Source organism: Parasteatoda tepidariorum, chromosome 2 (assembly GCF_982258835.1).
Source record: "Parasteatoda tepidariorum strain Cologne lab strain chromosome 2, Ptep-v5.0, whole genome shotgun sequence".
Taxonomy (NCBI): domain Eukaryota; kingdom Metazoa; phylum Arthropoda; class Arachnida; order Araneae; family Theridiidae; genus Parasteatoda; species Parasteatoda tepidariorum.
In genome coordinates, this window is record NC_141756.1 from 60,268,158 (window position 1) to 60,284,409 (window position 16,252).

The 16,252-nt window shown below is 29.3% G+C and overlaps 1 protein-coding gene across 1 annotated transcript; it reads left to right on the forward strand.

Annotated features, from left to right (window-relative positions):
* Positions 1–313: 313 nt before the first annotated feature.
* LOC147815800 (putative NADPH-dependent quinone oxidoreductase VAT1L) lies at positions 314–11,442 on the forward strand. The gene is made up of 8 exons (XM_087155205.1): positions 314–406; positions 5,497–5,712; positions 7,680–7,822; positions 8,970–9,070; positions 9,751–9,806; positions 10,024–10,218; positions 11,146–11,229; positions 11,350–11,442. The coding sequence occupies exons 1-8, from the start codon at positions 314–316 to the stop codon at positions 11,440–11,442; spliced, it is 981 nt and encodes a 326-aa protein (XP_087011331.1).
* Positions 11,443–16,252: the final 4,810 nt, after the last annotated feature.

Genomic DNA, 16,252 nt, shown 5'->3' on the forward strand with positions numbered 1-16,252 from the left:
GAAAACCCTTAACCATATAGCCCAGGACTTGGCCGCTGGTCCAGCTCCACTCCAGCCTAAATAACATAATATTTAAAAAAAAAATTTAGAAATTTAAAAAAAAAAAGAACAGATTTTACTGAAAGTGTGGGATTTAAGAAGAAATTAGACAAAAAAAATATTATACATGTGAAATGGGAAGTTATTAAAATTTCAATAGATAGTCATTATCCGCTAAGAAGTTCATTACTGTTATTAATCTTTTATTTAAAGTATTGTTTGTAATAAAAGTTTTCTGCCAAATTTCTAAATTTGTTGGGCTAGGTTGACGACTATGCCAGGAGACAGTGTAGGAACAACTAGTGAGATAATGTTCAGGCAAACCTTGTTGGCCGCAGGTGCAAAGATCAGTATCTGTTATATGCAGGTAATTAAAGAAGGTTGGAAATGGTCCATGACCCGTCAAGAACCAGATGACTTGTTTTGGGGGAATTGTTTTGAAAAAAGTAACATTGTTAATAATTTTGAATAGACGTCTGCCTCTGTCTGAATTATTCCATTGAGATTGCCATTTTGTTAGAAGAGAATCTTTAATACGTCGTTTAAGATATGAAACTGGAAGTGGGTATACATAATTTTTCGGTTGTCTCGTAGATTGTTTAGCTAAATCATCTGCTTTTTCATTACCTACTCTATTGCTGTGTGCTTTAATCCAGGAAATTTGAATTGATGTGTGCTGTAGTTCTTGTTGAATATCAAAAGAAATTCTATTACTTGTGCCAAAGTTACTGTTACTGTTACTCCAGAAAACCCCGCTTCACACAGATAGGTTGTCGGAAATGGCAATAGGGATTTAAGTGCTGTGTTGGCAATCTCCGGGTATTCTGCCATGACTTTAATCCAGAACAACGACAGAGTTGTGTCTCGAACGTAGTTGTAAGGCCGCCATCATTAGCAATCTCCAGCAGTTGATCTTTTTCTTGCACAGACATGCTAGATTCGCCCGATTTGTTGACAAATGGGTCGCAGATCCATTCCTTGCCAGAAATTTTTAATTTGGCGTATAAACCTAGAAATTTAAATTCAGTTTCAATGAAATGGGCGGCCCGGTACCATTTGATCCACGGACCTGTACCGGTCCTTAGACCGGGGGTTGGGGAACACTGCCTTAAAGGGTGTAGTTTAATCTAACAACAATGTAAGATGATCACACGAAGATAACGCTCAAGCGTGTTTACACCATTCGAGAACTGTTTTCTCTTCCCAAACATGCCAATGTTAGCATTTTTTTGTAAACAGTTTACCATTGAATAAGGAATAGCGTGAGTTTGTTATTTTTTCATTGCTATACATCTATCGAAACAGAAGCTCCCCATAATTAAATGTAAGCATGTTTTTGGTTGTGTTATAAAGATAATCATATTTTAAATGTATGCCAATTGAATTAAATAGTCTTATAAAATTTTATTTCCAAAGCCTGATTCAAATTCCACTTAATTTTATTCTTAGCTTGCTATGCATATAATTGATTTAAAAATTAATTATATTTTAAGAATAAGCACGTGTATGTTTCCTAAACTACTTCAGCTAACTACACAACTTCTTCCTTTAAATTGTTTCTTAAAAATAGATTTACTGATTCGCATGTGTATCAAATTTTATTGTTTTTATAAATGGTAATTTTACGGAATACCGAGATGATGGCAGCTACTTTTCACCAACTAGAATAAGTGAAAATTTTTGGTGTTTGACTACACCAGAAGCTATTTTTGGCTCTTGGTATAGAGTGTGCGTACTTTGTGTAAAGTAGTTGCCTTAATTTTTGGTGCTGAGAGACACAAGCATGTCTTACAATTTATGATCAAGTCACAAAATATTTTGTAAAAATTTTTAAGTCATTTTCATAATGTATTTTTTTATTTGTTTATATGCCTCTTTAGTTGACGGTAAAAATGATAAAATTGAAACGTTAAAAACAATAACGAAAATATACTTTTAATTATTTGTCCAGAAAATTGCTTTTTTCTATTGCTTCATAGTTTTTTTTTATAGTAGTTCCTATTTCATAAGGATATCAAGAAATTTTTTTGCAAAAAAAATTTTTTCTATCGATTTTTTTTCCTTTTTATGTCGAGAAAAATTTTATCAATGTCATAATTTAAATTTTAACATTTCCTTTTTCTGAATATTCATTTTTTAGGATATTTTTTTTTAAAAATTTTTCTGGAGAACAACTAAAAATTTGAGATTTTCTCAAATTTTAATGGTTTAATTTCTTGAAATTCATAGTTTAGAAATTTTACACTTCACCGATTGACATTCGTTTATCGACTTTATTTCATTAAAGATATTAAAAAATTATGTGGCTTTTTTCAGTATTAAATTATAAAATTTACTTTAATATATTAATTTTTTAAATATGAATTTGTTAGGACGATTTTTTAAAATTTTTTTCTGGGCAACAACTGAAAATGTGAGATTTTTTCAAATTTTAATAGTTCAATACATAGAGTAAAAATTTTACATTTCATCGGTTGACACTTTTTTATTGATGTAAGTTGATTTTTATGTGATTTTATTTCATTAAAAGTTTAAAAAAATGATGTGGCTCTTTTCAGTATTAAATTATAAAATTTACTTTAATATATTCATTTTTGAATAGTAATTTGTTGGGATATTTTTTTTTTTAATTTTTCTGGACAAAAACTGAAAATGTGAGATTTTCTCAAATTTTAATAGTTTATTTCTTGAAATTCATAGTTTAGAAATTCTACGTTTCACCGATTGACATTCTTTTATTGATTTTATTTTATTAAAAATACAAAAAAATTATGTGGCTTTTTTCAGTATTAAATTATAAGATTTACTTCCATATGAAATTGTTCAAGAGCATTTAATATTGTATAATACTGTTATTAATAATACAAGTTGTGATAAACGTATTAATTAATAGAAAAGAGGAATTAAAATTTTGCTTTGCTTTTTTTTTACTCTGAGATACATCTAAATCTCTTTCATAATTTCTGCAAGAAAAAAAGTCACGAAAAAGAACTATATTGTTCAGTTTTTTTTTCTTTGACTTATGAAGATCGTCAGATTATAACTTTCAATTTCGACAGTTTACCTCGTTAAGAAAATGTTAAGAGAGTAAAGAGTTGTTTAAACGGATTTGCCTAAAATGCTCTTAAGAAACATATTTTCAAGTTAGGTTTTTTTTTATGCTTTTTAATTCGTTATTTTATTCAAAAATAAGCTCATTTTGAGGAATTTGATTTCGGCAATTTAAAATAGTAATTTAATTTTAAAGCATTTTTCCTAAAAATTTTTTTTTAAATAAAAACTAATGAAATTAAAAAATAATTATTTAACACTTGGAAAAGGTAGAGAGGTTTACAAGGAAGGTACAAAAAATGACGCTAGCGAATTATGTTGGATTTCAAGCGAAAAACTTTTTGTGTGCGTCTTCATTTCGGTTATATTTGTCTTAAATTTTTTAAAAAATTTCTTTAGATGGAATAATTTTATTAAAGTACAATTGCTGAATACAAATTTACTCAGCAAATGCCATCGAAAACTAGATTCGGAACACGCCATACTCACTCTATATCTTTTTCACCTCTAAATATTTGTTGCTTAGTTATAGATACCGAAATATGCAATTTAAACCTTTTTGTAAAAATATTTTGTTATGAAAACAAATATTTCTAGAACAGAAAAGTAGATTAAACTTCGTCCTCGTATAATTCTGCTATTCGAGTATAATTCTATTATATCTCGTACAATGTATTCTAGACATTAGATATTATATTAGTATACAAAAAAATGAAGGAAAAAAATATCATGATTGAAAATTGACAATTTAATTAACCTCCGTTATAGTTCATCTTCAAATATTGACATTCTTCTTTTAACTAACATGTATATGTTAATATGTTACATGTACTAACATGTAACATATTCTGTTTCATTATAGCATTAGAAATATTGACTCCCACTGAAAAAAAATATCAAAAAGTCTATTGCAAATTTTCCTTAGACGTATAGCTGAACAGTATTACCGTGAAAGTTAATTGATGTTCAACGAAACAAATTTAATAATAAAATATCTCAATAAATGAAAAAGTTTGTGATTGCAATTTGTAAAAAAAATGGAATGATCGGGCCTTCTGTGCTTGTAGAACGTTAGCTGACAAAAATTATCTTTACAGTAGTACAAATTAAATGAATTATCATTTGACAGTTCATAAATTAACCTATTTGATTGTTTTTTCGATTTTCTCATTTATTTTAATTTATTTATTTTTAATTTATTTATTTTTTATTCACTTTTTTGTCGAGGAACAACATGTCTATAAAAGGTAAATAATTCCTAGCTGTTATAGAACTTTATAATTTCGGAGTAAGTTATAGACTAGGTTTATCTAAATTGTGATATCTGCTTGAAAGAAATGATTTTGCATTATTTGCAATAAATGGTAAATAAAAAACGAAGACATTACAGGATTCAACCTGCAAAGGATTCAATAATTTCAAAATACCATGATAACTGAAGGAGTCCAACTTCTTTATTTTACTGTTTAATGATATCAGAAGTATTTTTAAAATCCGAATTATTCAAGTTTTATTCAATAATACATTATTAGAAAATCTTTTCCTCAAAATGCTTTAGGAATTTTTTCGAAAAAATTTTGTTGCAATTAATTTCCAAATTTCAACTCATTTTCTTTGAATTACAACAGAAACAAAAAAATAAATAAAAGTATTAAAAATAAGTAAAAATCGGCTATTAGAAGATTTATTTTATATGGGTTAATGAACATAGCAATTAGTCTCATTCCCTTGTTAGCGTTAACCGAATTCATCGAAAAGTTAAAAAAAAATCGTCAAAAGTCCCTGGTTTAAAAGCAATTAAAAAGAAAATAGTTACATTCATTATTTTTTAAAATAGTGATATAATGTTATTCACATTTGACATTTGCAGAAATATAAAATGCGAAGTTAATCAGAGGCAAATTTTCCAAAAGTTAAAAGTAATAACATCATCATTTAATTGGGATGGATTTAAGGCTATGTAAAAATAGATTTTACTGTAAAAGGGATTTTACAGATGATGCAGCCAAAGTGTCGATACTTCATACCGTAAACAGTGTATCTCGGAAAATATTCTTTTTCAATGGGTTTTTAATAGACAATAATCTTCCAAAAAATACAAAACAAAAAAGTACGATTCTTTGAAAAGTTGAGAGTGGGGTCCCGTTTGAATCCATTTTAAATTTTAACTATACTTTTTATTCTTTATGAAACTTATTTAAGGTTGGATTATTTAATACAATTATTTTAGGTTGGATTATTTAATGCAATTATTTAAGGTTGGATTATTTAATGCAATTATTTAAGGTTGGATTATTTAATACAATTATTTAAGGTTGGATTATTTAATGCAATTATTTAAGGTTGGATTATTTAATGCAATTATTTAAGGCATTTCTTAGATAATTCTGTGCTTTTCATTCACAGGTAGGAGATACCGTTGCAGCTTTAACGGAATACAAAGCATGGGCAGAACTTGTGTGTGCTCAGGCAAAATATGTGTACGCTTTGCCTCCAGGTATGGGTGCTCAAGAAGCCGTGTCAATCCTCATGAATTATGTGGTTGCCTATTGTCTAGTATTTGATATTGGAAATTTACAAAAAGGGCAGAAAGTCATACTACACTCAGCAGGCGGGAGTGTGGCAAGTAAAAATTCTTGTAGCTTTCGTTTAAAAACAAAAGTAGCTTTGCGTTGAACGTAGCGAAAAGAATTCTAATAAAATTACTGTGGAGTTTGGTAATAACATTTCTGGTTAAAGAAAGAGGGGGGGGGGGAAACATAATTCTGCTCATAAAAACCAAGATATATGGTATTAAAACCATTCATTTGGTAATTTTTCCCTTCATATAGTATCTGTTTACTGGAAATTTTGGCTTTTAAAATTATTGCTTTTACCACACATAAAAAAATACAAAACTGAAAAACAAATTTATAACCGAATAAGTGGTTTTTATGCCATGCTCAAAAGCATGATGATAAAATCATCAAATTTTATCACATTTTATAAAACCGTATTTTATTAGTAATTTTACCAAAATCATTATCAAAGAGCTTCGGTAAAAATTTCCGAGAATTTTGGTGTTCCCATAGAGCTAGAAACACGGTAAACAGCGCCTTTATTACCCGCGTTACCTTATTCTGGTAGTATTAACCGTAATTTTTCTCAGGGTATGTGCCAAAAGTATGTATAAAAGAATGAGCAACAGTCATTTCAGATCATGAAAAGAAAAGTAGAATTATTTTTAAAAAAAACATCTCGATAATTGAGATTTGTTAGCAACTGAACCGAAATAATTTAGAATATGCAAGGTTCTTGATGAAGGGACCCATGTTTAAACTTCGAGAATGACTAGTTTATTCGTATATTGATAAATTCCAACACCGAACTCAATGTTAAAGAAAACTCCTCTTCTTCTTAAGCTCACCGTGACAGGCCTTTATAGCTATCTTCACCACGTAACGAAGCTGGTTAATTTTAGTCAAAAATTCCTCCACAGTGGTTAGTTTGACTCAGTGCATGATTCGTTATCTCTTTAGTCTTTTCAGTTGGGTACAAAATTACAAGGTTCCGATAGGGTTTGACAATTCTTGAATAAATAAAATGAATTTCGTCTTTGTAAATCAACGAATAAGAAATTATTTTTCCACTCTTATCAAACTCTTTTTCTGTATTTAGTGCAGATACTTCGTTTTAGTTAATCACATTTCATTAGTGTTTCGTGCCCAAGAGTTAATCTCTTATTTTTCGTTTATGCTTAGTTAATAATTTTAAGCCTGATGGAAAGTTTCAGTTTTTTCCTACATATCTGAAACAATAGGACTGATATAAACACTTTGCATAAACCCATTGAGTTGGAGAAAATTAATTTCAAAAAATAATATTTGGCTGTTAATAAAACATGTTCGTAAACATTCCATTTTATTTAAAAACTCATTTATGTTAAGAACGTTACTAATTGTATAAAGACTTATAAATTTACACCATTAATTCAGTGATTTCAAGAGACCTGGCCCTTAAGAAGAGTTTCATGGCTTTTCTCACATATCTTAATTTCACACAAAATCTCTTTCGAATCGAAAGCTATCTGCTATATTCGACTGATGATTTCGTATTTTCTTAATTGAATTCAAGTATGCAACATTACTGGTATAGCCGATCGGCCGCTGTAGGGGTTAGGGAACTAGCCTTCATCAGAAAGGTTCTGGGTCAGAATCCCGGGCAAGGCACGGATGTTCCTTCCTTCTCTGTATTATTTGTCCTTACAGTGGCCCACCTGACATGGTGCCCCTGAAAGAGTGGCCAACAAATCTGCTCTTCAGATGCCTGTATTACGAAAGGTCATTCTCCAGGTGGGCATTAGAAAAAATATATAAATTCTTAAGAAATGTGTTTGGTGGAATGCTCTCGAGCAAATGTTCCTATTAATGATTCTTGATACAGCGAGTGAATAAAGAAAAGAAAGGGCATTAAAAAAAACATTACTGGAATAACAGATTTAATTCATAAATATATATTTTTTTGCTTGTCGAAATACATGTCGTAACTCGATTAACAGCTCGATCATCTAGTAAGCTTTGCTAAATATTCTTAATCTCTTTTCTTTTAAGGGTCTCGCTGTTGCGAATCTTTGCAAATCTGTATCTGATGTGACTCTCATCGGAACAGCCTCCAAACATAAGCATGAAGCAATAGCAGAATATTTTACTCATTTATTTGATCATAGTCAAGATTATGTGCAAGAAACTAAAAAGTAATTATTTAATTTCTAATTATCTTATTGTATTTATATTGTGTGTAGAACTATTACGAGAAATACCCTTTAGAGGTGAAACCTTAGAGAACGCCTTCCCCTGTTTCAAAATTTGTGCAAATAAATAAATAAATAAAAATAAGCAGTCTGAATAACTTATGATTTATTAATCGGATTTTCAATTACTATAAAACTCAATCTCAATGGTTTGAGGTCTGAACCTTAAATATGCTAATTAGTGAAGACGTTATTTTAAGTCACGAAATGTGACAAAACCCCGTATTTTCTCTGAATAAACATGCTTTTTTCGACAGGATTGGATAAAATAAATATTAAAATTCTGCCGATTTCCAAACACATTTTCATGTAAAAAATAATCCTTAATAATACTTTATTATTTTTTAATGTATTGTTCAGACGAAAAAAATTTTGGATTTTAAGCTATGGAGATATTTCGATCATTTTAAAGTTTCTAATTTTAAGTGATAAAATACAGAATTTGAGGGAAATCATTTGAATAATTCTTGAGAAATAAAAGTTAAAATCCGATCATAAGATCAAAAGACTTGGTGAGTGTTATCGATTTTTATTCTTTCTTTATTTATTTTTGAACACCGTACAAAATATTCTAAAACAATTTTTACTACTTCAAGATTCCTTTTAAGCAAACATATAAATCATGGAATTTCTTTATGACATTAAACGTTAATGAAATTCATATTTACTCACCTATTTGAAAATAAATTAATAAAGAAGTTAAAAATTTTTCAATTCAAAGATCAGAATGAAACAATATTTTTATCCTTGATTTATGTTATTTCTTACAACGAAATGCATTTCTGTACGAAAATATTCATCTCTCGGTTATTGCGAATCAAATGATGACAGTTTGCTATATTTTTGATAGGATGTTAGTGCACTTTGTTTTACGATTTCCCATGAACTTCATTAATTTTTGCTAGAACATAGAACAATGTTTTTCTAACATTATTTTCAAATTACAGCATAAAATAAAATAATGCTTGTGTGATTTTTATAAGTGAATTAGATTTACAAGAATTTGTATATTTCTGTGTTTTATGATTTCTCATTAGTTTTATTAAGTTTTATCATAAATTAAATCAATGTTTTTCCAACATTCTTATAGGTTGTTGCCAAATGGAGTTGACTTAGTTTTAGACTGTGTTTGCGAAGATGTCAATAAAGGATACAGCCTACTGAAACCATTAGGCCGCTATATTTTATATGGTAAGATCATTTATTATTAGTTTTATTGACTAATTTCACTGTAATACTGAGATTATCATGTATTATCATGTAGCATGATAATAGATAGAAGATAATCAAAGATAATCAAAATCTCTTAGCAAGAAATTTAATTACTCAGTTCTTATATAATAAATAAAAATTAACGAAAAGGCTTCAATAACGCAATTCAATCTTATCCTGCAAATGGCTCAGCTGATCAAAAATATATTAAGGTACGAAGCAAAACTAAATTATTGCAATTAGACCTATTAGCACGCCTTTTTTTCACTTTCCTACTGGGTATAGATTAATTAAGATTCACCGCATGTTTAGATAGCAATGTTTTATCTTATTATATAAACGGCGTCGAAAAGTCGACATAATTATGAGTTTACAGCTATCAATGTTCGTCTCCGTATCCTTTTGAACCCAACCCAGAAGACAAAGGAACTTTTGCATTAAACATTGGGACAAAATAACCTTCAAGGAGGAATTTTTGATGGGGCTAACTCGTATTTAAATAACATGGAGAGGAAAACCACAAAGACCTCTCACGGTTAGTACGATGACTAGGTGATTGTAACCCATGATTTGTTCGCCACTGAGCACTGTGGTTGGTGCAAGACATCAATTTTTCCAGACATTTTTTCTAGAAAAGTAATTTTTATATTCATTTATAGGGACATCAAGTATTGTATCTGGAGAAACGAAAAGTTTTTTCAGCTTTGCAAAATCAGTGAGTATTTTGATTTCTTTAATAGCATAATTTAATTAGAAAAATTTAATAAATTTGTATTATAATTATAAATAAGATTTTCTTTTAACATACCTGTTTCACTCTAATATGTTCTATATTCTGTACATGAACTGTCTTTTACTGTTCAACTATTATTGTAATGTCTAAAGACCATGCTTTTGATACTAATCTTTTACTATAACTACTTCATTTCTAGTGGTGGCAAGTTGATAAAGTGAGTCCAATAAAGCTCATCGATGAAAACAAAATTCTAGCAGGTTTTCATCTACGCCACTTACTATATCAACAAGGGTGCCATGACTATGTTCGAGATGTGGTCGACAAAGTATTCAAGCTTTGGGAAAACCAGAAAATTAAAGTCATAACTGATTCGGGATGGGCCTTTGAAGACGTGAGTAATAAGCACTTCCAAGTTTAATTATTATAATTATTAAATATCATTAGCACACTATTATTCAAATATAAGGTAATAAGCTTATTTTTACAATGTATTTAAAAAAATTAATTCTTAATTCCTTTTAAGGAGACCATTAAATATCACTTTTAGGTTTATTAACCATTGATTTTTCAAGTATCCAATGGATTACAAAGAAGATATTTTAGTAGATCTTCTTTTATATTTAGACAAAAAAAACACATACCATTAAAAGAAATTATCAAATTAACTACATTTAGTCTATAAATAAAAATTTCTATAAAAATTAGTGGAACCTAAATAAATCGCACCTAATGGACATTCCGTCTCTAAAATAATAAGTTTGAATAGTAATTAATTTCAAATTAAATTACTACTTAAAAGTTAATGATAAATACCATCAGTAATAGTTAGATGTAACTATTTATCTTTATATACATATAATAAGTATCTAATAACTGTTAAACATAAATTTAAATTAATTACAAATTGAGTCAATTTATAAAACAACGAAATTATACAATCTGAGTAAAAAACACTTTAAATTATCTTCCCTCTGACAATGAGATTTTTATGCATCTAGATAAAATTGATATTGAAGTCAAATTGAACAATGAAGATAATTAATTAACAATATTTGTAAATTAAACTAAGTTGTCAGAATCAAAACATCTTTTCTCTAAATGTTTAGCAGTCTTATGGGTATAAGTTTAAAATTTGAAATAAGCCTGTTGTTTAGTTCTTGAGAGAAATAGACGTCAAAAACTTTTATTTTTTAACGTAAAAAATTGTTAAAGTTTAAATTATCAAAGATAAAATGATGTGAAATGAACTTAATTAATGTTTATTAAGACTTCAAATAAAATGAAAGATAAGAGTTTTTCTTGTTTTTTACTTTAATAGGTAGCCGAAGCTATGCAAAAAATGCATGATCACAAAAATATTGGTAAAATTACTTTGTTGCCTGATAAAGCTCCTAAGCCACAAGTAAGTGAGATAAATTTATGTCATTTCAATAAATTAGCTCCTGATAATAAGACAGGAATGAAGTATGATATTTTCAGGTAAAAGTCTCTACGAATATATATAATCCTTGATATTTTTCAGGCAAAAGCATCCTCCAAAGATAAAGAGGGTAAATCTTTTTCGGGCGATAGTACGGATACAGATGCCAAGGATGAACAAACTCCTTGTAAGTAATTATGTTTTTTTTAAAGTGATTCAAAAAGTTTTCACAGTTTTCTTCCAATGTTAAAAAAATTCACATAGAGAAACTATACTCTCACATTCTGCATAAAAGTAACTTATAAAATTGCTGTAATTCTATAAAATGGCTGAAGAATAATATCATATACTATCCAAGAAGTGTCTGAATGCTTCTAATTTTATTGGGAGATATTTATTCAAAAATAACTTTTTTCTGTAAGAAAAGCAACATTACTTCGGGCAAATAAATGACTTTGTATGACAGTGCTTCCCTAAGTGTGGTACGCGTACCCCCAGGGGTACGGGAACAGTTTAGCGGGGGTACGCGTTCTTATGCGAAATATCTTGCAACAAACGAAAATATCAAAAAATTTTATTTAAAAGCAAAGCTAGCCATGAAAATTTAGGATACGTATTTTTCTATTGGCTATTTTTTGCAGAGTTAACAGTTAATAATTAGCGGTGTCAACAGCCAGTTGTGATTTTTAATTTTTGTACAATTTTCTTTATCACGGCAAAAACAATGTCATCCTTCATACTGATGCAAGTAAATTTCTTAACAAAACTTTGTACTGAAAAGAAAAATAAACATATTTTTAAAAAATACATTCATTTTTTTTATTATAGTGGTAGACAGCCAAACGAAAAATTTAGAAAGGGTAAACAAAAGCCATAAGTTTGGGAAACACTGTTGTATGAATTCAGAATATTTCGGTTATCGTTTTCTATTTTCTACTACAGTTTAAACTTTTTATTTTTAATAAAACATTGAGACTTGAACATTATTTGATAAAGGAAGCACTGATTTACAGCAATTTTAAATTCAGTAAAATTTGATGGATAACACTGGGGGGAAAAATTCTGTTGCATGAGATTTTTTGTAACGAATCTTGAATAATTTGTATCGATGATTTCAAATTTGCAATCGGTTTCTCTCTTTTTTAAATGACACTTTCAATCTATCTTTCATCGAAATATAGCAGCTTAAAAACCTTATATATAACAAGGTGTTACATAAATGGTGCGATAACCTTTTAGGGCAATTAGCAGTGTTCCCCAACCTTTTTATCACCGCGGACCTGTCAACGTTTGATAAATTTACCGCGGTCCGCTGGGGGGGGGGGACGTTGATTGTTTATATTTTAGATTATTTTGATTTATTAATTTTAATTTAATTGTATTTAAACATGCCTTCAAAATAAAATACAGTTACACCAAAAATTAAATATATAGTGATTTAACATTTTAACTTACTAGAACGTTAAATCAATGAGAATCCTGAGCTTGTTTCTTTACAATGAAATGAGACGGTTCCATCTGGGGGTAATCGGAGACTATGATACATTACAAACATTAAAAAATTTATGTCACTACCTTCGGGGGGCCCCCCTTTTTTTAAATAAATAAAATTTTAATGGAACACAGATATTTTTAATTTGAGGTATAAACCTAGGATTTTTAATTTAGTTCAAATGAAATGGGGGGTCCGGTACTATTTGATCCGCGGACCGGTACCGGTCCGCGGACCGGGGGTTGGGGAACACTGAGTTAGTGGATGGATGATTAAGCAAATGAAAAATAAATGATTGAATGATATCTTAATTTACTGGATATGGGTAAAACAAAACCGTTCAATGTTGGTCAAAAAGCACAATTATTATAGTATTCAGTGCATACGTTTATGAATGAGTTAGTGGATGGATGATTAACCAAATGAAAAATAAATGATTGAGTGATATCTTCATTTACTGGATATGGGTAAAACAAAACCGTTCAATGTTAGTCTAAATGCATAATAATTATAGTAGGGAGTAGATAACGTGGATGAATGAATCATCGAACTAGTTTAGAAATATGCAAAAATGTTTTAAATTCTAAGATTTGTGGTTCGGCAATTGGCGATCACAATCAATTCTATTAAATTTTCAATTGAATAGATTTGAAAATGGCAATATATTATCTCTCCCTAAAGTTAAAATTAGGAATTTTTTTTGGGTCTCGGTAAAATGTGTTTCGTAGAAATTAGACGTATACAAATATATTTATTCAGTAAAATAATGTTACCAGTGATCGAATTGTTCCCTCTCTTTCCTCAAGCTTATGGAACACATAGATGTCGATAAACGTATTTGAATTTGAAGCAAAATATTGCAGTGTGTCTTTGCCTGTGAATAAAAAAACTAAAAAAAAAAATCATTTTCTATTAAAAGAAGTTATAGTGAAGATTTCTATAGTCGAGAGGAGATCATTTAATAATAAGTAGACTACAGTGTCTATAAAAAAATCAAACACTTTCAGGTATGACAAAATGTTCAGATTCAGTATTAAAAATTGTAAAGTGCAAAAAAGTATTAATAAAAGTTTATTCCTCAGATAGTTTAAAATGTGTCAGAATTGATGAACATACATACTTAACGTATTTTGCTATTTTTAAACAAATTAAAATTACAGATTAAAAAAAAAGGCGTATGAAATGTTTCGTACATAAATGAATTTTTTCATTTCTAGATCAATTATTTTTTCGCAAAATATAAATGAAAGTATAGTCGCAGTAACTTTATTATAAAATATAAGGCAAAATAGAGAAAACGAGTTTAAGAGTCCGTCACTCGTAAAGATTAAAATAAAATTTCATATATTTTTTTTCAATATTGATAAATATATGTAGCAGCTTTGTGTGTGGCCTGGCCCTTAGTGTTACTTGTTAGGAACGAATTAGTAAACCGAATGGTCCCGCGTTCAAAACCAGTTATGGGTCAATATTTTAAAAATTAAATTTTATAATTTTTTTCAATACTGTAGCCTAAATAAAATATTCCTTTTACTTAAATTATTGTTTTTCTTCTTAAAAGAGCGAATAATAGCTTAAAAATCGAGAAATGTTTGCTCATATGCTATGCATATAATGACCCAATATCTCTCCTCAATATTAACCTATAATTTTTAAACTCGACCAGATATTATACTTTATTTTGCAATCGTACCAGAGGAAATAATCATAGACAAATAAGGGGGCCCATGAGGAGGCAAAATATAGTTCCATTGGAAAAGCGCGGGAAAGTACTTAAAGATCAATATAATTGACAAATCCGTGTGTGGCGTAGCCATTAGTGTAACGTGATAAGGAGCAAAAAATTAGTAGACCCAAGGGTCAGTGTTCGAACGCGGTTAAGGGTCAATAATTTAAAAATATTTCTCATTAATTTTTTCAATATTGTAACGTAAATATAATACTCCCTTTCCTTAAATAATTTTTTTCTCTTTTACAAGAGCGAATAAAATTTTAAAAATAGTGAAAATTTTTTTGCTGAAATACCATGTATGTAAGTGCCAGTAAGCAACAACATTTAAAAAATAGGCGTAGTTTTACGAAGTCAGTATAAAGTCTAAGAAACTTATTTTCCAATTATTATTTATTTCAGAGATACGAAGTTCACAAAAGTAAGCAAAAAATGTGATCAGTATATTTTTGGTATGTGTTGATAATTGTAGATTGGACACATCCCCACAGTCAACCAGTGAGAATCAGGAGTTGCTTTGTTACTTCGACAAGTAATTCACATGATTCTTCTAACTTTGTTTAGAGATAGAAATAGTGACCAGATATGCAAAAGTTTCCATGCTGTTTTCTAAGAGAGAATCAAAGGAGCGATGTTTTAAGCAAACTGTTGATGCGTCAAGGAGAAAGTCTGTGAAACGTCCTTACTCAAATTTAAAACCATTTTGTTCTGATACCATATGGAACCATTTTGTTTCATTCTCATTGATTATAGAATCAACATTTGCTTTTGCTTTGGGGATTTCGTCAAGATAACCAATTCATCGACTTAGAGCAAACGACGGATGCCGTGAATTGAGTATAATGAGTATATCAAATCATTGATGTAGCTTTTAAAAAGAGTGCACCTATCAACAGTACCCTGGGATGATCAGTTTGGAGATTGAAACTTATTGAAATTATATCCATAAATCGAAAGTTGCAGCAGCAGCTTTGACCAAGGAGAGCTCGAAACTAATTTATCATATTTGATTTGATACACAAAAAAGAAAATTTTTGGCTAAAAGTTGTCCCCAAATGGCCGTTTTAAAACTGACCAAAACAGCCTTCAGGTTTTCTCTATTATTAAGGGCGCTTTTGATTGCATGGCTGAAAACTGTGACTTGGTCAACAATAGAGCGGTCAGCAGCCTGTTGCTCTCAGATTAAGTTGGAATTCTCCCGGTTCTAGTTGAGCCACAAAATTTAAATTCCTGCATTAATTTTGCAACAATGCTTAAAGAGATAGTCCCAAAATTTTAAAGAGGATTCGGTGGAAAATTGGTAACAGATGAGAAAGAACTCTTTCAGTTTTCGGGCGTGGTACCACTATTTTTGCGTACCCTTTTAATTCGCTCCAGGAATTTTATCGCCCTCCGCTGAATCTATATCGCCCTATCAAACGATTTTTACTCAGTAGTGATCATCTTATTTCCAATATTTAAAAAAAAATACTTCTTATAAAAAATGTTTAAAGAACTCGATTTTACGATAAAATATATCTTATTTAAAAAAACTATTTGAAATCATTTGATTAGATATTATGGTTTTGGCACACATTTCATTTAAAAGAAAATAAGTTGTATAGAACATTCCAATAAATATGATAATTTATTTAAACTATAGTTTTCTTAAATACTAGTCTGTCAGAACGGCTATTTTTCTTTCTATTTTTCTTTTTCTTTCTTCTTCATTTTTGTATTATTTTTCTCTTTCGTTTTTTGTTACTCGCCAAAATGCCATAATGAGTTTGGAATACTATATGCAT

Coding starts and splice junctions, on each gene's coding strand:
- LOC147815800 (XM_087155205.1), top strand. CDS start 314: ATGCCAGGAGACAGTGTAGGAACAACTAGTGAGATAATGTTCAGGCAA. Junction 9,807..10,023: donor TTTTCAGCTTTGCAAAATCA/GTGAGTATTTTG, acceptor CTTCATTTCTAG/TGGTGGCAAGTTGATAAAGT. Junction 11,230..11,349: donor ATAAAGCTCCTAAGCCACAA/GTAAGTGAGATA, acceptor GATATTTTTCAG/GCAAAAGCATCCTCCAAAGA.